General features: G+C 41.7%; 2 protein-coding genes and 1 long non-coding RNA gene across 10 annotated transcripts in view; 2 read left to right on the plus strand and 1 right to left on the minus strand.

Moving 5' to 3' along the window:
- The first annotated feature begins 867 nt into the window (after window positions 1-867).
- On the plus strand, window positions 868-4,101 carry wdr89 (WD repeat domain 89). Of its 3 annotated transcripts, none has more exons than XM_071498864.1 (2): window positions 868-1,255; window positions 1,729-4,101. In XM_071498864.1, exon 2 carries the CDS (start codon window positions 1,758-1,760, stop codon window positions 2,892-2,894), a length of 1,137 nt encoding a protein of 378 aa, XP_071354965.1. In that variant the 5' UTR covers window positions 868-1,255; window positions 1,729-1,757; the 3' UTR covers window positions 2,895-4,101. The 3 variants fall into 3 exon arrangements, with proteins under 3 accessions (XP_071354965.1, XP_071354963.1, XP_071354964.1); XM_071498862.1 differs by having other exon boundaries at window positions 868-1,081; XM_071498863.1 differs by having other exon boundaries at window positions 868-1,077.
- Window positions 4,102-4,410: 309 nt separating this feature from the next.
- On the minus strand, window positions 4,411-6,471 carry LOC139633289 (uncharacterized). Of its 2 annotated transcripts, none has more exons than XR_011693722.1 (2): window positions 6,164-6,471; window positions 4,411-5,516 (listed from the first exon to the last, which is right to left on the minus strand). It is a non-coding gene; the product is annotated as an uncharacterized lncRNA (long non-coding RNA). The 2 variants fall into 2 exon arrangements; XR_011693723.1 differs by having other exon boundaries at window positions 5,646-6,471.
- A 141-nt stretch (window positions 6,472-6,612) lies between these two features.
- Window positions 6,613-24,097, plus strand: part of ppp2r5eb (protein phosphatase 2, regulatory subunit B', epsilon isoform b) — a 46,580-nt gene continuing 29,095 nt past the window's right edge. The window contains exons 1-2 of one of the 5 annotated variants that reach the window (XM_071498856.1): window positions 6,613-6,999; window positions 15,801-15,964. In XM_071498856.1, the coding sequence (XP_071354957.1) occupies window positions 15,808-15,964 (157 nt within the window). In that variant the 5' untranslated portion in view covers window positions 6,613-6,999; window positions 15,801-15,807. Of the gene's footprint in view, window positions 7,196-10,589; window positions 10,773-15,800; window positions 15,965-24,097 lie in introns of those variants that run through there. The other 4 variants (XM_071498854.1, XM_071498855.1, XM_071498857.1 and 1 more) reach the window with 4 other exon arrangements.

Consider the following 24,097-nt stretch of genomic DNA (forward strand, 5'->3'; position numbering starts at 1 on the left):
ACGTTAGGCCACGGTGCAAATGACTTGAAAGAGCAGGAGGATTTAACAGAAACCAAGAATGAGTCATCTCAACAACAGAAAATCAGGTTTCTTGGCTTCAGTCTAAAAAGGGTTTTAAAAGTTTAAAAAGGGTTTGGTTTCTGTTTGTTTGTGTCCAGCCTGCAGGCTCTTCTTCTGCTCCAGCAGCCATGAGGTTTTATTTCATTCGTTGCTGTGTGACTGCACTGTGCCACTTCAGATTTGGGTCAGCTGGAAAGCTTCAATCCAAACAGCTTTGAAGGCCTCGTTTTCCCAGAAGGCTGCTGCCTCTGCTGCTGCCACCTGCTGGTCGACTGAGGACCCCCACCTCAACTGAACTGACACATTTGTGTTTATTCCTCTTCACATCTGTTTTACTTTGAGGTTTGACTGTAATGGCGCCAGTTTCTTTTATTGTGAAGGACTTTCTACATTTCTCCTACAAAACAAATGATGGAAAACAAAAACTGAATTTAAATTATAGAGTAATAGTTTTATTCATCTGGTTTTTAGTTTTATTGTCAAATGCTTTTCTAGAGGTTTTTCATCCTGACAGCAAAAAGAAAAAAATGAAAAGAAAAAATAAACTCTGGTGAAAACAGAGAATATAACAGCCACTGCTGAGGAGCAGTTTTGTAATCAGCTCATCAGATTATCCACCCTCTCCACAGTAAACACATAGAAATAGAAATAAATAATCCTTCAAACATCTTTATTAACAAAAACTAAATATGCCAAAATGACATCTTGTGATTGAATCCGGCAAAACAATAATTAAATCAATACATTTAAAGATTCCCTGAAATGTTGTCCTCCAGGAACAGCGGAACCATCTAATGAGGAAGAGTTCCCATACGGCTGTAGATAGTGTAACACAGAGTATGTCCCCCACGCGTGTTTTCAGTAAAAGTGCTGTGATTACATTTTGTGTGTATTTGTTGGTTTTTAATTAACATTAATGTTGACACAGGATCTAATATCGCGGTGTGAGACAGACGTGTCCAGATAGTCCGCGGCGTTTACGGTCGTTTGTCCTCAATGGGTGGAAATGTCTAGAGAGTAGGTAGGTTAGAAACTACACATGAGCCATTAATAACAACACATGAGCCATTAATAACAACACATGAGCCATTAATAACAACACATGAGCCATTAATAACTACACATGACACACAGACATCATGGCTGATTACAACTGTGATCGAGACACGACTGAAGACGACGACGCCGAACCAGTGTAAAATTTCTGAGAGTTGTTGGTTCTTCGCTTAATGGAAAACAGAAACATCACTTTGAATATGAGCTTCAACTTCTTTCAAATAGTTGTGCTGCTGTGCATAATTCGGCATAACCTCAATACACCAGACGACACGTAGAATAGTCTCAAATTGCAATGTACTTTGGTGGAAGAAGACAACGGAAATAACCGGCTAGTGCTGATCACTGATCAATAATCAACTATCAATTATCACTGCTTGTTGTTTTGACTATATGCCGAATTTCAAAGTAGTTTCTAGTAATTCCTAAAACATTTTAAGTTATGTCCTATTGTACATTTAACCATGGCCAATGAGCATGGATTCATTAAAGGGTCAGAATTTTGAACTGACCCTTGCCTTAGAAGATTGGGTGAGATTTTAACTTTTAATTTTTGTGTCTCATATGTTCGACATCATTATATATATTTTTTTTTCCTCCTCTTCATGGTAGTTGTGTCTCTTCAATCACGCCGAGGTGTCATGGAGTGTTTGGAGGAGAAGCTCAAAGGTCTGTCCATTGCTCGGCGGTCTCGTCCAGAGGAACCCACCTACCTGCTGCACCTCGCCCTCCAGCCGAGCGGCCTGCTGGCAGTGTCCTGCTCCAACTTCACCATCCACCTGCACAACAAGGACACTCTGAATCTGGTGGGAGAGTATCAGGGCCACAGCGGGCCGCTCTGTGGGGTCACTTTTGCCCACAGCTCCCCTGACCTTCTCTACTCTGGTTCTGCTGATGGAACTGTCCGGGGGTGGGATGTCCGCCGCCCTGGGACAGAAGCGGTCCAGATGTTTAAAAGCGACCCGTCACACAGCTACTGCAGCTTCGACCTGAGCTGCAGCGACACGCTCCTGTCCGCAGGCACTGAGCAGGTAAATGATGAGGACAGCTTTCTGGTTTTCTGGGACACCAGGAAACCAGGTGGTGGGCTACTGGGGGTGTACTCTGAGTCACACAGTGATGACATCACACAGGTGTGCTTCCACCCTCGGGACAAAGACCGGCTGGCCTCTGGCTCCACAGACGGCCTTGTTAATGTTTTCGACTTGAGCCGGGGGGCGGAGGAGGAGGCGCTGCTGGCCACCTGTAACAGCGACTCCTCCGCCGGCTTGGTCTGCTGGTCCGGAGCAGACTTCACCCAGCTGCTGTGCCTCAGCCACGACGAGGGGATACACCTGTGGGACCTGGGCCAGCTGGACACAGAAGAGCCTCTCACCATCTTCAGCACCTCCGACGCTCGCAGCCTGACTCCGCTGGCTGGCGGAGGAGGCGTGGATTACCTGGTGGGGGGGGCGTGGCTGGAGGAGGCCCAGAAGCTGCTGGTGGTCGGAGGGAAGAACAGCGGCGATCTCCACCTGATGGAGTGTGACGACAAGGGGCTCCGTCTGCTGAGGAGCCTGGAGGGCGGCCACTCCTCCACGGTGCGCTGCTTTCTGTGGGACGCAGCGAGGGAGGCGCTGGTCACAGGGGGAGAGGATGCTCAGCTGTTGCTGTGGAAACCAGGAGGGGAGGAGCTCACAACAGGTAAAAGGGAGTCCATGAAGAGCGAATCAGCTTTGAGACTCAAATCCAGGCCACATAAAAAACACGGCTACCAGAGGCAGAAGAAGTCAACGTAACAAAGACCTGACTGGACTGAAGGAACATTTAAACCCGGTGTTTTCCCCTCACAGTTCAGCACAGATAATTCACCAAACACCGAGTCTGAAAACCATCGTACAGCTGGAAGCAGGTCTTCAGCATGGAATAACATTCATGCTGGAAAAGACTAAATTTCTATTTATTTTATTGACACTAGTATCCAGACTAAATCAGCCTGGTTTCTGAGGGAGCTACTGATGGATACTAGTATCCCACAATGCAATGCACAAAGGAACAGCAGTGTCAAGACTGAAAACAGGTCCAGGATCACCAATATCAATACCAATATTGATACTTTTTTATTGTTAAAGACAGCTAACACACTGTCATGTAAAGAAGAGAAATATGTCTCGTGATTTATGAGGTGATTATTTCATTTAAAGGCTTCAACCTCTGCATGTTTACACTCAGGACAGAAAAATGTAGAATATCAATGTGTGATAATAATATTGTGAATTCTCTGAACACATGCACACAACAGCAGCAGAGATGCAAATATTGCAGCAGTAAGAAGAGTGTTCATGTGTTTGGGATGTGAGGTATCATTAGCCTCAAGTAATCCTTCACGTGTTTTTATTGTTTTCAAAAATGCCCAAAAATGGTCAAGTTTCAGTTTCTCCAAAGCGATAATTTCCTGCTCCTCTGTTTTATATCACAGTAAACTGAATATCTTTGGGTTCTTGACTGTTGGTGAGACAAAACAAGACATTTGAAGATGTCACTTTGGAAAATAGACATGATGAGTTGATAAATCGAGAAACTCATTTAATAAATTTTTTTTAACTTTATTTTTTTTAATAAGGAATAGTTAAGTTCATCCCTGACGGCCCCTTAAATTGACCAGTTATCTTGCAGTTCAGCTTCATGACAAAGAGAGACACCTCTTAGTGAAACACGTTCAACTTGGCATATGCCACTTAAATAAGGAGGCCACTTTATTTACAGAAGAATCGCCTAAAGCTGGGAAAATATTAAAATTTAAAATCTATTGGCCATTCAAAACAAAAAATAAAGTATTAAATATTTGGAAAATATTTGGATTTCTCTGTTGCAAAGTTGCAGTTGTATTAATGTGCACTGATGCCACAGTGAAGTACATAGTTTCTTGTATACTGACTGCACAACAGCATGTATGACAAACTGTACACTGTTTATTAAACTGGGACACAGCTGGGATTTCTACAAGTTTGCCAAAATGCCCATTATTATTATTATTGTTATTATTATTATGATTATTATGTGATTGTTGTGTCAGTTATATTTCTCCTTTAAAGCTGCAGTGATTCATTCGCCCACTGGAGCCGCCCAACATAGCAGGGTCACACTGAGAGAGCAGGTATCGCTCTCAAATGGCAAAGAGTGGAGGAACATGATCGACAGAGCAGTGTGTGTGTGTGTGTGTGTGTGTGAGAGAGACTCAGGAGAAATCTTGCAGTGATTCAGGCTGTTGAAGCAGACTCCCATTCACATTACAGACACTCAGGACTCTCAGTAATGTGTTATGTTGACTCAGATCTTTATTAACAACAAGTGATACCTGCTCTCTTTTTATTATGACTGAAAATTAACACACACAGTTGCATGGTGACAAGACAGAGTTGATATGTTAAACGAAGCAGCTCCTTTTTCCTGGAGTTTACCAGGACAAATGGCAGTAAAAATAATGCAGACTACACAATATATTAAATATAAATTAAATATATAAATGTATGATTAAGTTTTTCCTCCAGTCTTTTAAATTGTATGTATTCGCTTAATTTCCTTGCAATGCTGCAAAACTGAAGCATAATAATTGCATTAGAGAACAAAAACAGTTCATCTGTCACACGTAACACCCTCAGTAAACACCTGATGCTAAGACACGACAGGCAGACTCTGTAGAGTGACACCGATTTAACCTGTTTACTTCTGTTCCATTCAGACATTATAATGTGATCAACATCAGGATAGTTCATCACCAGGATAAGAATAGTGCTGTAAGTACACAGGTGCGTCCTCCAAAGCATTGAGATCAGGACCAATACAGGCACGTTGCACCTGAAATGACAGCTGTCAAAGTGCACTGCCACTGCGCACAGTTAAAACCATCAGTGACCAGCTGAACCAAACACCAAACTAGCAGAGCTGTAATTTTGCACCTCGTTCTGTGATATTTTGCAGGTGAAACATTTCCAGTGCAGGTATTTGGTGAAAATGAAAGTTTTGTTTTGTTTTGAAGAGTCTGTCCACTCCTCTGTCTCTCCTCTCTGTATACATATTATACAGTACAGTTCTACACTATGCAAAATATTATGGGAAATTATTATTGGCACATTATATTTTCTTAATGCAATGCTATTCTGCTGTAAAGCATATCCACACCACCTCAATCATTTTAACAGACTTAAAATGTGCACTGTTAGATCTACAATAAAAAGTTAAAAAAATAGAATTAAAATAAATATCGGATCACAAAATGTTGGAGATCCATAGGTGAGAGTCACGTCCTGATAACACCTTGTGGTCAGTGCAGAAATGACCGACTGTGCTGTGGAGGAGTTGAAGACGCTCCTACACAAACCATCATGTTAGAATCACACAGGGAGCAACCAGGTTATGCTCTGTAGCAGATGAGAAGACACACAGAAGACACAAGACATGACAGAAGTTCATGAAAAAAGTTCAATTTTACACAATAAAATTACTGCAATTATGATCATAAAATATTATAACGATGCTGCCAGTATTACCTGTGACCTGATTGACTGGGATATGTGCTGGGTGTTTATTAATTATTATGGGTTTCACTGGTACAGAGAGCATAAAGTGACGACTTTACTGCCTTTGCACCTTTGTGAAGCTGGTTTCTCTTTTACGTCAGCCGCAATAACAAGATTTTGGACAAGATTAAGTGTGGGAAACTCCGCCCCATTGTGGTTTTCCGTGTAATGACAAATTCATTATGCAAATAAATCAGTCATAAAGGTAGAAACAGGAGATTTCTGTCTAAGTAGAGCACTTTTTATTGTTCCTTGTAATATTTGGTGCTAGATAGCTGCATGAGGTCTGATCTATGTTTACCTGAGCTTCATAGATAAGGTCCTGTAACAGGGGTATGTGGTGGTTTTGTTAGCCCTTTCTTGGGTGGACGGGGGGAACATGTTGCCCCCTTTACCCCCCTAAATGTACGCCCATGGAAGTGCTCTTGCGTTGGCTCAATTCATAGTAGACTTGTATGTTATAGTTATGTAACTCCTCTCCTGCAAACCTGTCCGTCCGCGGTCTCTGGGCTCGCACAGAGACCCGCTCTTCCTTCACACGGCGCCGGTTACATCTGCGGGAAAGGCCGGGACAGAGCGCTCCGGCGCGGGGCTGGGCCTCGGACAGGTTCAGCCTCATTCCAGCACGCTGTGTGGTATAGACTCCACACACACACACACACACACGCACACACACACACACACACACACACACACACACACACACACACACACACACACACACACACACACACACACAGTGCACTCTGCTTTCTGCCCCGATCTCTTTCCTTGTCCCTTCTCCTCCACCTAACCCGACGGATTCAGAGCCTCGTTTCCCTCCTCGGTGATTGACAGCCGCCGCCGTCCAATCACAGCAGCTGACATCGACACCAGCGACCAATCGCCGTCGTACGTCGGCCGGAGCCCCTCCAAGCACGCTGCTGTGCGTCTCTGTTATGTGTGCCATGGTCTCAGCCCAGCAGTGTTGACAATAGGGTGAAAAGAAACAGCCCCGAATCATAAACGAGCTGAGGAAAACACCAAAATCCAGGGGTTTGGGGAAGACAGGCAGTTGAATCAGTACCAGGAATGTAATTGCGTTATCCTAATCGTTTTATATAGCCGTATTTTGTTATTAATGGAAGTTTGAGGATTATTCCGTTGGAAGGAAAAGGTACTCGTGGGTTTGGCTGTTTCAGGCCAAGATTTTCCTGCTGCTCCACCGCTGCTTGGGAAAGGCTGTTTGCACCGAGCTGGAGGTAGCTAACAGTTAGCCCGCTAGATTTCCAAACATAGGATAACTCCTCGCCGCCGTCTCCGTTGCGAACCGCAGAGGATCAAGGTAAAGTACTACGATTGGAGAACTAACGGCCACTCGGTCGGCTGCAGCTTGTCGGGCTCTGGTCGGGACTCGGGACGGTGTGTGTTTCCCAGCCCAGTCGGTCTGTCATTCTGTGAGCGCTAGCTAACGGTAGCAGCATTAGCACTGCCCCTGTATTTACATCTGGGATGATGGGTGATCGCCCAAGCCCGCCCAGGTAACGTTATCTCATTAGCACACATGCAAATTTAGATTTGATCTATTTACTGTGTTTATATCAGCTTCTTGTGTTTCCTTTGCACAGAATTCGAGCTGGTGGCGGCTAATAAGCTAAGGCTACATGTTCAACTTGAGCTAACCCGCGATAGCCGTAGCACTGACGTTAGCTAGCTACCCAAAATGCCGTTTTCTGAAATAAAGCTGTATGGCTTTGACAAAAGACTGTATTGTCTCCATGTTAAATATATTTATGTGATTTCTGGACTTTGAGGAGACAACTAGTTAACGGTCTATGCGTTATAATCAGTCGCTTTGTGACGGTTAATCGGGAAGCTAACGCTGTTAGCTAGCTAACGTAAGTGAGGGTTATCGCGCTGTCAAGTTTTGAATATTCTGCTGCTGCCAGGCCCAACATGGCCAAGCTAACGCCAGCTCCCCTTAACGGCTTGATTTTTGACCTCATGCAGCGAATGGCCGTCTTTACTGCCTGAGCCGATAACAGTAAATATGTAACATCAAATTGCATTGTAAAGGGATATAATCTTTATTGTGCTATTTGGGTTAGGTGGTGGCTTAGTGGCTGATCTTTCCAGGCTGAGCTGATGTCAGGACGGTCATGGGCTGGTTTGCTCAAAAGTAAATGCTGATGTTTAATCCTCATGGGTTGAAAAATCCTTTGTGAATCTGGCCTGAGACAAGTGTAGCTTTCCTGTCAAGTGAAGCCAACTGTCAAATGTGTGGTGATAATCCGATATGAACTTTGACTGATTGTGCTCTAAGATACTGTGTCAGACAAACTCCAAGTTCTATATATGCCACAGGACTGCCGTGTTTTTATGTGTAGACCACCATTGTGTCAACATCTTTGGAAGTGTGTATACAACCATCATCACCACTAATGACACTGTAGTGACATGGCTGATGAGAGGTAGAAGCATAGTGATGAGTGAGAGGTGGAGACAGAAAGACAAACTTAAGGGCTGACTTCTTCTGTCAGCTCAAACTTCAACTTTTAATTGCACCTGGCCTCTGCCTCTCAGTCATGTAGGAATGACAGCAGCGTGCCAGAGGCCAGGTGTGGCATTGTGCATTACATTTGATGGTATTTGTTAAGGTGTACTACTAGTTTTGGTGCTGTCATGGTGGCTCATCTTCAAGGTTTCTGAATGTCACACCAGTTTGAGGGCAGGTGCAGGTCCAGCCCTGATTGAGATAGCTTAAGATCCAAAGTCTCCTGTGTTTATGATGACGCTGGTGTAGTAACTGCCTCCTTATCAGCTCAGCATAGCCGTGTGTGTGCGCGTGTGTGCGTGCGTGTGTGTGTGTGTGTGAAAGTTGCTGAGTTCATTTGTTCTTGACTATGAACAGCGTAATTATCCCGTGAATGAATCCCACCAATTAGACATGCTGTCAGATTGCAGGATTTAGTCAAAAGTGAAATAGGATTCATACTGATATAATTAGTGGTGGGACCTCTTATCCATTAATCAGTAAATCTGGGAGATTGATATGTAAAAAAAAACTGTCCTCTTTGTGATGTATAAATAATTTCTTGCTATGATGGGTTTGGTTCTGGCTCCTGCAAGCAGTAATGGCAGTAAAGTTGAAGCAGTTTATGGCTTAAACTTAAAACATGATCGAAGGCCATTTTGAGTTTTGAGGACTTTGAGTTTTATGTGTTTATTTTCGTATTATATGTATTGATTGTGTTTGCATTTCATAGAACTAGTATGATTAGTTGATCGATAAAAAATGACTGCAACAATTTAAGATGACAATGAAGTTGTCATCTCAGTCATTTTTTAAGCAAAATTCAATAAATTTTCTGTTTCCAGCTTTTCAAATTTGAAAATGTACTGTTTTTTAGTCTTGTAATAAACTATATATTTCAAATGCAAATTTAGTAGTTTTGGACTGTTGTTGGACATAACAAGATGTGAAGATGTTGTAGTAGTAGAATGCTGTGATTGCCTTTTTAAAAAAACTATTTTCTGACTTAACCAAAAAATAATTCAATTGATTGGAAAACTAATTAAATTTATACAGTGGCCACACCTGTGCAGGTACACTTGTCACTTGCACACTTTAATGCAAATGTAATAAAACTTTGCTTTGCCATAAATTCTGCCTTTTACAAAGTTGATAATGTTCAGTTTTCGGTGAGATTGGTGGTAATGTGTAAATTTAATTATATGTTTATTACTGATGTACTGTTGTACTGGGCTACATTAAACTGAGAGGTATTTCTAGTTTTTCTCCTCCCTATTTTAAATTCGTGAGTTAGAATATTCGGGGTTAGAATATTAGAAACACTGAATATAATGGAGTCCACTACAACAGTATCACTCACTATTACCTCAGTGCTAAATAATACAATTGAATCACCCTAGATGAATTAGAATTTATGGCAGAGCAGTTGAATTGGATTGCTTTAACTTGTTATATGTGACTAATATGTTGTATTAGTCAATCATCAGAAACTTAATTGGAAACAACTTTTAGAATCATTTGAATAATTAGTTAAATAGAAAATGGCAAAACAGAAATATCTCAAATGTGATTTCTCTTTTTTTCTGGACAAAATACATCTAAAGACATCACAGAGAGCCACCATTTTTTACTATCTGCTAACATTTCGTACGCTAAATGTTTGATAGTTGAATCAAGAAAATAATCTGTTGAAGTGAATGTAACAATGGTTAGTTACACCCGAAATAATGTCAAGATTTAGTTATAAAATTCTCCTTGCTATTATTTATTGAGTCCTGCAAATGTCTTGCGTCAGCAGGAGATGTAATATTCATCATGATATAGGACTAAATATCAGCAGAGGTGTTGTGCTACGTCTTAAAGTTGCATTTAAAAGCTGCCTTCATGGTTCAGTATGATGCAGTTTTCTGAACCGATTTCATTGTTTTAGCTGAGGGAAATCATGAGCGAAATCGCCTCCAGCTGTTTGTCTGTAATATTTAAATCATGCCTGAGTTTAGAACAGATATTCCTACCTAAAGTTTAGTCAGTGCTACAGTTAGGTTTCATTATTGTAGATCTCAGGGGTTTTAACTTTAACCACAGGCGAGATCCTTGAGCTTTCCTCCTGCCAGCCTCCTTTTTATCTCCTGCGTTTGTCTTCTTGTACATGTTTGTGTGCATTTTGTTCCCTCTATTCAGCTCCTCTCGCTCTGCCCCGCCGCTGCCTATGTGCTGACTTCCTGTTGAACGACAGCTCCCTCCCTCGCTCCCTTTTCCTCCCTCCCTCCCTCCTCTTCCTCCCTTTCTGTTGCTGTCTCTGTTGCTCGCTGTGCCCCCTCCTCTCTCCTTCCTCCTTGTTCTTTAATCCCACCCTCCCAGAGCCTGTTTGGATGTCATCTGGTCTCTTATGTAAGAGGCATGGGCGGAGAATGGCTTTGGTGCCTGGGTGCCGTACGCCTGACCACCCGCCGTAGTCTTGCTCTCCCGCGTGTGTGTTGTGGTGGCACTGGAGTGTTTTCGCCATTAGCCGGCTAGTCAGGGAGAGGGATAGAAAGTGAGGAGCTGATGGTTGTACATGGGGATTCCAGTGCCCCTTTGCACAGGTAAGTGAAGTACAGTTTTCTGAGGGTGACAGATTGTAGTTTGTCCATTCACAGAGTATTTATTGTTGCCATTGGCGATGTAGCAGGCAGGAACTGAGTCGGTTACTGAGATGTTCAGCTTCACAGAGGCTTGATAACTGCAGCAGAGCTGGTTTGATCAGTGCTGAATGAAGCGGACTGAAGTCATCCTGGCAGAGGCAGAAAGTTGCATCAGGATGTAGTGTGGGTGTGATGACTGTATTTAAAATATTGTTTCCTTAGGTAAAAGTCAAATCGATTATTAATCTGCTGATCATTCTCCTGTTAAATGAATTAATGGTTTTGTCTATTCAATGTGAAAATAGAAAACTGCCCATTATAATTTCCCAGAGTCCACGGTGGCGCCTTTCAAATGTCCAAACCCCAAAGATATTCATTTTAGGTCTTCAACTAGCAGCTATTTTCATTATCTGTTAATCTGCTGATTATTATTTTGATTAATCGATCAATTATTTTGTTTATGAATTGCCAGAAAACAGTGAAAAATGCCTGTTATATTTTCCCACAGACCAAAGGGGACATCTGCAGATGTCTCGTTTTGTCTGACGAACAGTCTCAGTTTACTGTCATGTGTGACTAAGACGAGCATCAGATCCTCATATTTGAGAAGTTAGAAGCTTGCAAATATTTGGCATTTTTCCTTAGAAAAGATGACTTAATCATCCAAATAGTTGCTGATTAATTTTCTGTCGATCGACTAATCCATTTGCTGGAGTTATAATTAATTTTCTAAGGATATAAAACAGAGAAAAGCTGAAAATCCTCACATTTCCAACTAATAGTTCTAGCTCTTTGTCACAGCCCCATCCTCACACCTGTAATTTAGGAAAAAACCTCTTGCCTGTGAGTGAAACTTCTTTGGATATTTGATGGCAGCTGTTGCTCCAAATCAGCATCACAACTCCTGTAATTGTGGATTTAACTGGTCACAGGAATAAAACCTGATTGCCATAAAGGTGTAAAAGACTGTGTACGTCAGAGCTGTTCCGCTTTAAGCCTTTAGCCGGAGTTAATCTCAGAGTGAAGGTGAGTTCCAGAGGCCTTGGCCTGCTTTGTGTCTCGTCCCTGTGAGGCTCAGCAGCAGGACACAGAACAGGTGTTGAAGTGTCAATTTGCAGTTTTGTTTGTTGTTGTTTTACACTGAGGTTTGCGATAAGGCTGAGATGCTGCTGGGACTCACTTTGTATGACATTTGAATAGTCCTGTGCCAAAGTTTGAAAGGCAAAACTGGCAACTAGGGCATGAAATTTACATTTTTGTTCACACACCGTATAGTTTCTGTGCTGCTTGGTATTCAACCACAGTTTTATTTTTACCGCCCAACGCAGCAGGACTTTCAGATTACTGGCGAGTAACACGCCAAACTGTCTGCTGGAGAATTTAGACTTAGCAGCCACCGATAAGACAGATCCGCACTCAGCTGGGGGTGTGTTCTCACCATAGTGATGCCCGACAGAAGGTGATTTACACAGATGGATCATTAACAGCTGTGTGGTTCTGAAAGAGAAGAAAATTAATAGTGTTGACAGGTGACTCTTTTGTCGTGTAATTGGTAATGACATATGTGAATCTGCATCTGTAGGGAATATTATTCTTGAATTGAAAAACTGTCCCTAGAGATTCAGTTAAAGTAGATTTACATAATTATAACATTGAGACAACATGCTGATAGGGAGAGTTGTGGTCTATTCTGCTACGCTGCCGTTGCGCAGCCTGATTGTGCTGTAACCACCAACATGGCGACCACAATAAGAGGAGGAATGAAGCGACAAGAGAAGAGAGCTGGGTCCAGACGACAGAGACTGATGGAGAAGATCTATCATCATGACTAATGTGAGATTGCTGGACAATAAGGTGGACGAGTTTGTGGCCTCAGTGAGGAATCGGAGGGACTTCCATGAGTGCAGTGTTATGTGTTTCTACATATTTACCTCAGATCCCATCTCTACCATTGACTGCTTTCAGATCGTCCAGATGGACAGAAATAAATCTGAGAACGCAAAGAGGCGCCTTTGTTAATAATTCATTATCATAATAATAACTCTGCAGCCCAGACATTGAACTGTTCGCTGTGGGGCTACGTCCATACTGTATCCAGGGAGTTCTCACAGTCCGTCTTGGTTGTTCTATCCATCCATCCCTCTGTTAACCCGGCAACCGTGTATAACGACATTAACTTAACTCCAGGCTCTGCACCCCAGTGCTCTCTTCATGATGTCCTGGGATTCAGCTGGACCACAGTCTGCCCACTTTTCAGTCCGTTTGTGGACTGCACTACCTGAGGAGACCAGACCCTGGACCTGCTCGATGCTACAGTTAAAGAGGCCTGGAGAGTCGACCTCACTCATGTGCTTTGTACATTTTTCTATTCACTTGCATTTATTCATTTATTATTATCACTATTCATAGTCGTATTATAGTTGTATGAAATTTTTCTGATTTGGATTCTTTCTTTGTCACGTCTGATGGCAAACTGAATATCTTTGGGGTTTGAACCTGTTGGTTGAATAAAAGAAACTGAAAACTGACGTCGTCAAACCAAATTAATAGGTTAGTTTTTCAACAGTTGAGGAGCTCTGCTTATTAATCACAGTTGTCAGTCTTGATTATTATTTTCCTCCACTTTGTCATATTTGCATCAACAAACTGACAGTCTCTAACCACATATGGGCAACGTTGCTTCTGTGGAGTCATGACTCATGTTTAAGCTGCAGCGTAGTGTATATGATGATGGATGATCAGCTGTGCTACTGTCCGTATCCTCAGGCAGCTGTGTGTGTGTGTGTGTGTGTGTGTGTGTGTGTGTGTGTGTGTGTGTGTGTGTGTGTGTGTGTGTGTGTGTGTGTGTGTGTGTGTGTGTGTGTGTGTGTGTGTGTGTGTGTGTGTGTGTGTGTGTATAGACTGGCTGCATCCTGGTGCCTCTCCTCTTGTTGTCTGTCCACTCTGTCATGTACGAGGCCTGGTGGACATACTGTATGACTACCTGCGTGACTTTGACACAGCATTAGAGATGCAGCCTTCAGCGTCTCATTCACGTTTTATTATGTAACAATTTTTTGCTAGAGCGCTCACTCATTTCCTCTCGTGTCTTCATGTCGTCCAGCTGAGTTGGTGTGGACTGCATTTGTCTTCTCCTGGCATCACTATCTCTAGTTTTTGTTGCTAATATCATGTGCAGGTCTAGACAAGTAATTTGCTAAATTAATGGCACATGGTTAGAAAATAAAAAGATTGAGATGGAAATTACTCAACTGTGACAGAAGCGTTATTCCACAGATTAATTCTGTTATAAGTGGGTTTGATTGATTTTGAAGGTTGATAATGACAACAGTATTTTTACTCATGCCAGTGCAGCTTTAAGGAAGGCACTGAGGATCTGTCCATCCAACGCTTTCATTAAAGGGGGAAATAGTTCAACAACTGTTGGATGTTTTGTCATGAAATCTGGCCCCCCACTGGCTGAATCATTATTTCCTGGTGATCCCTGACATTTCATCTTGTGCTACTAACAGGTCAAAATTTATATTTGTCCAGTACTTAAGGTTATGAAGGGATTATAGCAGACTCTCTGGACACGATATCAAAGATCCCAAAACTCTGAAAGACATGACAAAGGAGAAGGTGCAGTGGTTAGCACTGTGGCCTCACACCAAGAAGGTCCTGGGTTTGAACCTGTTCCAGAACAGCTACCAACTGACCTAGTAGTGCGATTGTTTTCTGAAATGTTTGCAATCATAAGCAGCTTTTGAATAAACAACATTGCTGCTGTTTTGTCTGTAGATTGTCTTTAACATCGCAGCTCCAGACTTGGTGCCTCAGCTGCCGAGTCACCACATGGTTCTTTGTCCCCTCTGACAACTGCTAAGAAATCTTCACCTTTATTTTTCCACCCATTTCCTCATGGGTGTAGTGCACAACGGTAGTTTAGTGGTCAGTAGTTTGCAGTGAGAAGTGTGACTTTGTTGTTACCAGCCAGTTTGTTTGACTTTTTTTTTTTTTTTTTTTTGGCGTGTAATCAGCAGCAAACATAGCAGCGGACGTTTCCTCAGCTTCCTCCCACTGTGGCGACGGATTGCAGCCGCAGAGCTAGCTCCATTGTTGTGGGTAGACACTGGTGTTTTTGGTGTGTGTGTGTGTGTGTGTGTGTGTGTGTGTGTGTGTGATGGTCTGTTGGCCTGTTGGCAGGTAGGACGGTTGTGTGTTTTGTGCACTGTAACAAGGCCTCTGCTGAGGCCTGAATAGTCTCCCATGCTGGGAAAATGAGGCTGTCTGCTTTGGCTGCACAGGTTTGTTGTGAGACTAATAAAAGGCTGCGGGAAGGTGGACTGATACAGAGCTAAAAAAGGTAGTGGGGAGGTTGTTTGCTTTCTTCCTTTTTATTTTATTTTATTTCTTTTTCTTTTTACTTTCATGAGCTCACTACCAAGAATGAACTTGAGAGTTTGGAGCTGCATGACAATGACTAAAAATGTGTCTGTGGTGATGAAGATACATTTGGCTTCCTGTGCCCAAAGTTTTACTCAAATCAAATGCAGTTGGGAAGTAAGAGTTGAATGTTTGGGTTGGGCTGAGGTCATGGGAAATATAACAGTAGCTTTTGGTTATTATTATATATCTATCTTCTGTTTATAGTAAGAATGATCAGGTTTTGTAAGTCATAACATTTCCAAAATGATGTCTTCTGATCTTAAAGACTGTTATCAGGTTCAACATAGTGTTATGAAAGTCCCATATTTTACACTTTTCTAGTGTTTTATTTCAAGTGTTGATATCCATCAAAAGATATATTTGCAGACACGAGCCAATCAGAAGAGAGGCTCTGATTGAGGCATCATCTCTGTTTCCAGTTAACTGTATCAAACGAATCATAACAAAAATCCACCTCAGCTGGAAATTGTCAGTATTCTATGGTTAATCATTCTGCCCTCAGTGAGCTGAGAGTTTCTCTGAATGCATATCTAATGTGATTGTGTTAACCATCTCTCCCAGCAGGGCTATGTCCTCGGCAGCCACCACATCTCCATCTGTGGACAAAGTGGACGGATTTTCACGGAAGTCTGTCAGGAAGGCTAAGCAGAAGCGGTCGCAGAGTTCGTCCCAGTTCCGCTCTCAGGGCAAACCCATAGAGCTCACGCCCTTGCCCCTGCTCAAGGGTAAGAGGAAAACGACTGTGTGAATGTTGGGGTTGATCATGTGGGGAGGCAGTAGATGTGAAGTCAAACCATTACACTATTATGTGACTGCTGAAATCCACTTTGTTTCTGCAAAAGTAATCATATTCAGTTTGTTATGATAGATCACATAAGAAGGGTGTTACGTAAATTAAGCTGAAGTTTTGTTTCAGTAGGTGCAACTTACTCTGATGTAGATCAGTTTTAATACAATTATCTGCAGCCACGTCCACACTAGTTTTCATTTTCCTCTTCATTTACATCCAGATGAACATTTTAGCTGAGTCCATACTTACACACCTGCACACCTGAACACTCACACATACATGACCATTGACGTACACTGGGCATGTGCCGGCCGGTGTAAACAGGAAGCAGATTATCTACTCTGCAGTTGATTAGTTGCAGAAAATATTACAAAACGAAGAACAACAAAGTGAGCTGTAGAGTTAAAATGCAGAATTTAACTTTAAACAACCAACAAGTTCAGTAATGTTTGTATTTTGTTATCCATGTTGCTTTCACTGGTCCAGAATACAGTTTTCAAACTAAAACGGAGCCAGCAGCATTTCTGAAAGTCTTCATCTTAGGGGCTGGAAGTAGTGTGGATGGCAGGGGTAAATGTGGTTTAAAAACTAGAATGTAGTAGTGTAGACGTAGCCTCGGCCTTCGACGTCTTTGATTTTGATGATTGAAGTTTGTGCTGTTAAGTAACCCAAGTTACTTCCAATAAGAGCTGTTTCGATTCATTTGAATGCAACCCGTGCTGCAGCCTGATCTAACCTACTGTGAAGAAGTGATATTTAATATACTGCTCATTCATGGTGCCTTCACTGCTTTACTCCAGTGAAAAGTTACTAAGGAACCAACCTCCTTTTTTCTTCAGTGAATAGAAGGAGCAGAGAAAAAGCTCCTCTCTTTCTAGTTAGTCCACTTTTTTATGGTGCTTTTCACATGTAAGTGCAACACTGTGAGTGTCTGTCTGAACATGAATGACTGGATACACTGGATATCTGATGTCGTCATATAGCACCTGTTATGAAGTAGTAAATTCTGGATATTTACTCAAACTGTCAAATGAAATAATTTGGGTTTAAACAATTGTTGACCACACAACATGGTTTTGTAAACATGGACCTCATCAGTCTGGATGGGTCATTAAATTTGCAGATGAAATACTGGTACAGGAACATCAAACCCTGCTGTTCTTCCTGGAGGCTGCATGGTGTCATTAGCTTCAAATTAGCTTCACCTTTTACCCTCCAGTTTGTCTTTTAACATGTAAACCACGCACTGAGCTTCTGTCAGTCTGCTTTCTGTCCTCCCGTGTGAGAGCTATTGTCATGAAATTTTGATGGACCTGCTAACCTTAACCCTGACTTAGTTATTTTCCTGCCTCGCTCAGTCCACAGTCTGGTTGGACTTGCTCTTTCTGAGTGTTGTCGATGTTTCTATGCCTCTCTCTCTCTCTCTCTCTCTCTCTCTCTCTCTCTCTCTCTCTCTCTCTCTCTCTCTCTCTCTCTCTCTCTCTCTCTCTCTCTCTCTCTCTCTCTCTCTCTCTCTCTCTCTCTCTCTCTCTCTCTCTCTCTCTCTCTCTCTCTCTCTCTCTCTCTCTCTCTCTCTCTCTCTCTGTGTGTGTGTGCTACGTGCCTAGACAGACAGATAGATCATCATAATGATAACACAGGGCAGGTCAGTGCTGTTCTCTGTCTGTATCACTGACATCGGAGAAAACTTGACATATCTTAAGTCTCCTGATTCCAGTTCAGGGACAGTTTTTTTTATATAGCTCATATCACCCACTCATCACACCATGTTTACATGGTACATGTACCTTTCTATACAGCTGTGCAAGATTAGATAGATTAGCAAGATTCAGAATTTTGAACCTAAACGTATGTCTATTGAAATTCAAACAAACCTTTTGGAGGCAGATTTTTTACCAGATTTTCCCCCAGGTTTTATTTTATGGTGCACACCTGTGTGACACTCTATTATTGGAGTCTAAAAACAGCAGCATCTTGACATGATACGATCTTGACTCTGGCTTGTTAGTCAAGGAGTGTCAGTGTGTTACTAAGCAGTGGAGCATATTCACAGTCACAGTTCCATTATCCATCATTTGGCATAGCCTGATCAAAGTGAATGAAGCTATGTGTGGTATGCAGTTGGCTGCTGTAATGCCCATTGAGCCGCCCCCTCACGTTTCACCTGTGTAAACACAGCAGTGCTGTGGTGTGGTTTGTTGGTGACAGCAGGAATGCTGCTGGACAGAAACCAGACAGATCCACCACCTGTCACAGTCGGATGGAAAACCACTTCCTGGTTCCGTCTCAGGTGGCGGCTCCACCCTCCTGCCATTTATTTACAATGAGGACCAGACGGGAACCCTCTGCTCTCACTGTGTTTAAGTGTTTAAATGTGTGTGTCTCTGCTCACACTTCACTTAAACTTGCTGTCCTTATGTAAACAGAGAACCTGACCTCCACCCTCATACACTGTGGGCATCATCAGTAAGAGTACACACTGTTTGATAAAGAATCAAGTATCCAAACAACATCAGGTGTCGTTCAAAGAAAGGCAGAGCTTTGCTTCCTAGAAAGCACAATGTCTCATCTCCCTGTTCTGAAAGTTACTGCAGGAAATCTCCTTGGACAACGGAAACCGCATTATTAGAGAAAAAAAACATGCAAACTATAAACCAAATCAAAATTACATTTAATGGACTTCTGCAAATTCATAGAGCTGCAGCACGTTATTGAGTAGACAATAAAAAGAAGACTAAGGCAACTAATTTGATAATTGATTATTTGATTCCTTTTCTGGCTACATATCCTTTGACAAGACCTTTTGAAGGTGTCATGTTAGGCTCTTGACAATTATGACAAGCATTTTTTGGATCGACTATTAAAATAAGTGTTAGTTGTGGCCCTATTAATATTTTAATTTCTCTGTAGAGGCGGTAAAGAGTCCCATCACACTTTATGTTAATTGCATACTTGTGTAGAGGTTTATTTTAATCAAATCTTGCACATGTCACTTTATGTCTGAAATCCAGACTACCCTTCAAATGTGGGAAAAATTGTTATACCTGATGTGTGATGATGTGACAGAATTCAGAATGAAGCGCGTATGAACACAGCAGGCCGTGCTTTGAACTCCAGCAGATGACATTCATAAAATACGCTCTGTCTGATCTGTTGCTGCCCTGTTTCTATCTAAATCAACTACTACTTACTACTACAACAAATGTCAAGTCACCTGTTTGTAGCCTGATAATCAGACTGAATTGCCTTCATTTCCTTTTAAATCTCACTTAAATATTGGCAGTTAGAGGTGGAAACAAAATTAAAATATGCACTAATTTTTTTATTCATTTCGACTGTAATTAGTGTTTGTTAAACCATATTCTATGATGCTCCTCCCAGAAATGAAATAAAGCAGTAATATATTACACAATATTATGTCTAGTGTAGATTACTAGCAGTTAAGCTGTGTAATTGTACACTGAATTCACGGGTAGTAATTGCCATGTGTGTAAAACAACAGACAGAATGTGCATTCAGTTCTTGTGGTTATTTATTTTTTATGGTTGTACTGTATTTATCTGTGTTCGGTCTTTTTCAGCACCTTCCCGCTTCACTTTCACACATTCACTTCACATTCACACAGCTCCACACATTTCTCACCTCCCCAGTACACAGTCTGCTGCCCCTGACCACAGCTCCAGCTCCTGGTCCACTGGAAGTTCTGCTTTTAGCCCTGAACACTCGCTTCAGGAGGCAGCTCACTTACAACAGAGCTGGGCCGTCCTGAATTAGAAACACAGTCGATAATGTATTTCACTGCTAGGTGTTGTTCTCCGTCTGCGGCTTCTGTACTGTGCTCTGTTCCTTTGGAGACGTACTGACATTATGAAACAAAACTTTGTGCTGCTGATAACCACTTTTTTAAGTCATGGTTTCAGTGCATCACTGATGTGTAGTTTTGTTTGAGGTAAGCTTGGGCCCATATTCGATAATCTCGAATATTGTAATATTTCCCACCTTATGTGATATTTTTCATAGTATCAAAAGTTTTAATAATTAATAATAAAAAAAAATTCCGACCCTCATTTCCCTGCTTTGCTTACTGTGAATTGAACCTTGGCTGTTGGAACAATGAACTGCTGTTCATTGGCAGCATCGCTTTTACCTGAAACATAACTAACATAACTACATGTCTACCTAACATGTATTACATAACATACATAAAACACCTGAAACATTAGATACAATGATATAATAAGATATTATAAAAAAAACTACCTGAAATATAAAATACAATAACATCATTATATATTAAAAAAAACACCTGAAACATAATATACAACAATATAATTATATTATAACCCCCACCCCACCCCCCTCCAATACTGGACTGTATCAAGATATTAATTTTTTGATATCGCCCAAGCCTCAGCTGTGCTTTTGCTGGAGAAGTGAGCAGATCAGACGTGAAGGTTTTTTTCTGTAGTTTGAGTGATCTGTTGTACTTGCATTACTCTGCGTGACCGTGAGAGGCCAGGTTGATGGCGTCTGTAGCTTGTTTTCGAGACTGTAAGTGACAGTCACTCAGGACTCTTTGGTATTATCAGGTATCACTGTTGCACTGTGGCTGGTATCGTTTGAAAATTTTCCAAACTAGTTCTTATGTTGTGTCTGTGAGTTTCAGTACGATGCAAAACGAGTCTGAACAGATATTTAATGCCGACTTTAAGTACTTTACAGTTGCGATAGTTATTGCTACGGACATATTTTGGTTGGTACCAAAAAGGTACTGAGGTTTGATACACATTTGGCAGGCTTTAGCAAGTTGTCAAAGACTGTTCAGTGTGGCTGGTTTTTATGTTAATTATCCCTGAATGATTGCAGGTCCAGCCAGACATTTTATCTGCAAAGCAAACATGGTGTGAAATAAGGTTTGTTTGTTTTGCTCGCAATGTGCCAGTTTTACCTACTTTTTTTTTTTTTTACGCTTATCGTTACTAAATAAGAACAATGTTGTGTACAGTGATGGGCCTCAGTGTTTGCTGACATCTGCTAAAATCAGAAAGGTTTTAATATACTTAAGCACGGATGCAGCGCTGCACCACTGAATTGAATTATTGAATTATTTTATGAATCTTACAGGAGTAGTTCAACATTTTGAGGATGAGATGGAAACAAATGCAAAAGCTCAAAATTGGGAGTTTGTTTTTTTTTTACTAGTTGCAGGCAGAACCACCATGATGGCTGGAATGTACATTACTAAAGCTGTCTCTAAGCACATATAGACTGAAGATGCTTTTGTGTCCCTTTGTTCATCCCGAGCTGCTGAAATGCAGGCACACCACAGCCTGTAGTTTGTAAAGAGGCAGAAGTGTCTCATTCATTTCCCAGGGATCCATTTGGTCACAAGACAAGACAAGTAACCTCTGAGCCTCCTTCCACTCCCATATATGTCCACGTAAACCAAGTGGAAGAACAAGGATTAAGTTCGCCTCTTCTACTTGCCTGTTATGAACATTAAGCCACAGATAAACAGTAGACTCTCTGTGAGGAGCGGCACAAGTCCCGTGTTAAACCACTAACCGGGAAGATTGAATTAATTAATGAAATCGGCCATAGTAGAGTGTCAGAGTGGACCTCGTGCAACCATAACGCATGCATGGCCTTCAGGTATGTCGCACAATGACTGCCTTTTGTCATCTCTTCCACTGACAGGCTCTTCTACCTCTAATCTCTCAGCGTTATATAACTGCCAGGGTGATGTGTATCGGGCAGTGCTGTATTTTATTAACTGGCTGGCAGTCTCTGAGGCCGCCTCAAGGCTCAACCCATTTGGGAATGTTTTACACCAGCGTTCAGAGAAAGATGTCAGATATATATTTCTAAACATTTCAGTGTTCTCAAGATTGTTTTTCTATTTTCTCTTCAGATTAGTCTATTTTTATCTGCTGCTCCTGGGCTGCATTTTGGCATCCCATTTTAAATTATATATTCATTGTTGTTTTACAGTCTCAAGGGCTGTTTTTATTTTTCTTCAGATACTCCTTAGACATTTCTCCCATTTGTTTGAAGTCAAAATTCCTGCGATCCCACTGTGTATGTTTTGCTGCAGGATTTTTTGGGTTTGAAACATGGGGAGATCAACAGGTATCTTTTTATTTCCAGTTTTATTTAAACTTCCGCTGTTTATGAAAAAGGATTTCCTGTTTTCTTGCTGTCTATTCATTTTTTAATTCATTTAGAGGATGTTATCATTCATGAGAATGTGGCATTCAGGATATGATTCCTTTTTTTGTATTTTCACCCCACAACTCAGCAAAAACAAACCTGTTCTCCTGTTTGTCCTTCATTTAACCTTTTCTTGTTAAATGAAGTGTTGGGATGCACATTTAATTCCTTTTTTGTGTTTCTTTTTAATGGAGGAAGCTGCTTTGCTTGTATTTCTTCCTCTTCATTTCCATAATCTCTCTGAGTTTACCTCCTGCCTTGAGGTACACATGTACGCAGCAGCAGCAGAGGTGGGCGTATATCTGGACAGCTGTATCCTTAGTGCAGTCTGCAAAAGCACATCATCAAGATGCACACATCACACCCCCCCCCCCTCTTCTTCATCCTCCTCCTCCTGGGTTAGTCACCATAACAGGTCAGACCTCAGCCAGAAATGACAAGCAGGGTCTTGGTAAGGCACGGTGGATTACATAAATCCCGTCGTTGGCAGTGCAGTTCATTCCTAGACGTTTAGAGGAAGACGAGGAGGGCGCAGTTTCCTCAAGGGGGATCCCTGGGCAGAAAGAATGACGCAAACTGTCAGGAATTTTCACAATAGACCAGGTCAATGTCAATTCATACCCAGGGCCACACCCCTGGTTTAACAGATAGTGTCTTATCTCAGTGATTTATTTCTTTTTAAATAATGATTTACAAGACCAAAGAAATAAAATACCTACAGGTTACGGCCCAGGATGTACCTTCACCAAGACTAAAAATCCACATCTCAGATTTTCATACCACCAAGTCCCAAAACAGAGTCTTCTGTCTGGCTTCAAGGTTCCTCAGGCTCCCTCAGACAAACTCTTGGACCCTGATACAACATAATGGATCACATTATGCTGCATGTGTGTGAGTTGGAGCATAACTCTGAGGCTTGTTAAATGTCTGTGAACGTGCAGTACAGTCTGAGAGACTCTGGCGTCATGTTTTGCTGCAGTGAACATGCAGGAACATGCTAGTCAGTGCCCTAAGTGCCAGTACCAGTGGATTTGCTGTTGTGTCTGAAACTAATAACCTGTTTTTAATGACCAACAAGTATATAATTAGAAAAGCCCTCAGAGGTTTGGAAGAAGTGTTTTCCTTTTGTCTGAAGTACTTTCACCAGCCTGGCTGAGAGTGTCAGTTCTCCCATTAATCACATGCTCACTGTGGGTTCAGTTGTTTATGACATGAAAGAAATTAATTTAGTTTACCATGATTTTTGGGGTAACAGTGGTACGTTTTCAGTACAGCAAGAAAAACAGGAGATCACATTTTGTAAAAATAAATGGTGGATAAGCCACAATTTTTTTACAAAATTAAGTCTTAGAAATTACAGCTCTCAGACGTCAGTATATAGTCAATGAGAACCAAAAAATAGAGGCAAATATCAGTATGTGAGCAACCTATCAACCCCCATCATTACTACGAAAGACTCGCCTGTAAATTCTCAAATATAAATTAAATCAACACACACTAAAACATATTTATAATTAACCTTAATCAACCAGCAGAACAAGTATTGCAGTCAATGCTTTTCCCACCAAGTCAAGACTCTGACTGTTTTTTAGGCTTTACACAGTTTTGCCTTGAAGGTCAACCCCTCGGTGAATAACTCCTGGGTGACTGCAGCTTGTGTTTCTAATGGGCAGGCAGAGCATCCTCTCAGACATGTACACGTGACGTCACATAATTGTAAGCCCTGTTCCAGACACATTGAGTTTATGTAGTTGCATATAGTTTCGAACATTTGTTTGTGTTTCCAGAAACATCGTCACTTACACAGAACAGTGTTGACACACAGTTTTCGTCTGATGCATCGATCCAGTGTCGATGT

Source organism: Trachinotus anak, unplaced genomic scaffold, assembly GCF_046630095.1.
Source record: "Trachinotus anak isolate AG129_WGS33_773 ecotype Australia unplaced genomic scaffold, CSIRO_AGI_Tana_v1 ptg000015l, whole genome shotgun sequence".
In the NCBI taxonomy this organism is placed as follows: Eukaryota; Metazoa; Chordata; class Actinopteri; order Carangiformes; family Carangidae; genus Trachinotus; species Trachinotus anak.

Excerpts from the sequence above, each read along its gene's own strand:
- wdr89 (XM_071498864.1), top strand. The coding sequence starts at position 1,758 with ATGGAGTGTTTGGAGGAGAAGCTCAAAGGTCTGTCCATTGCTCGGCGG.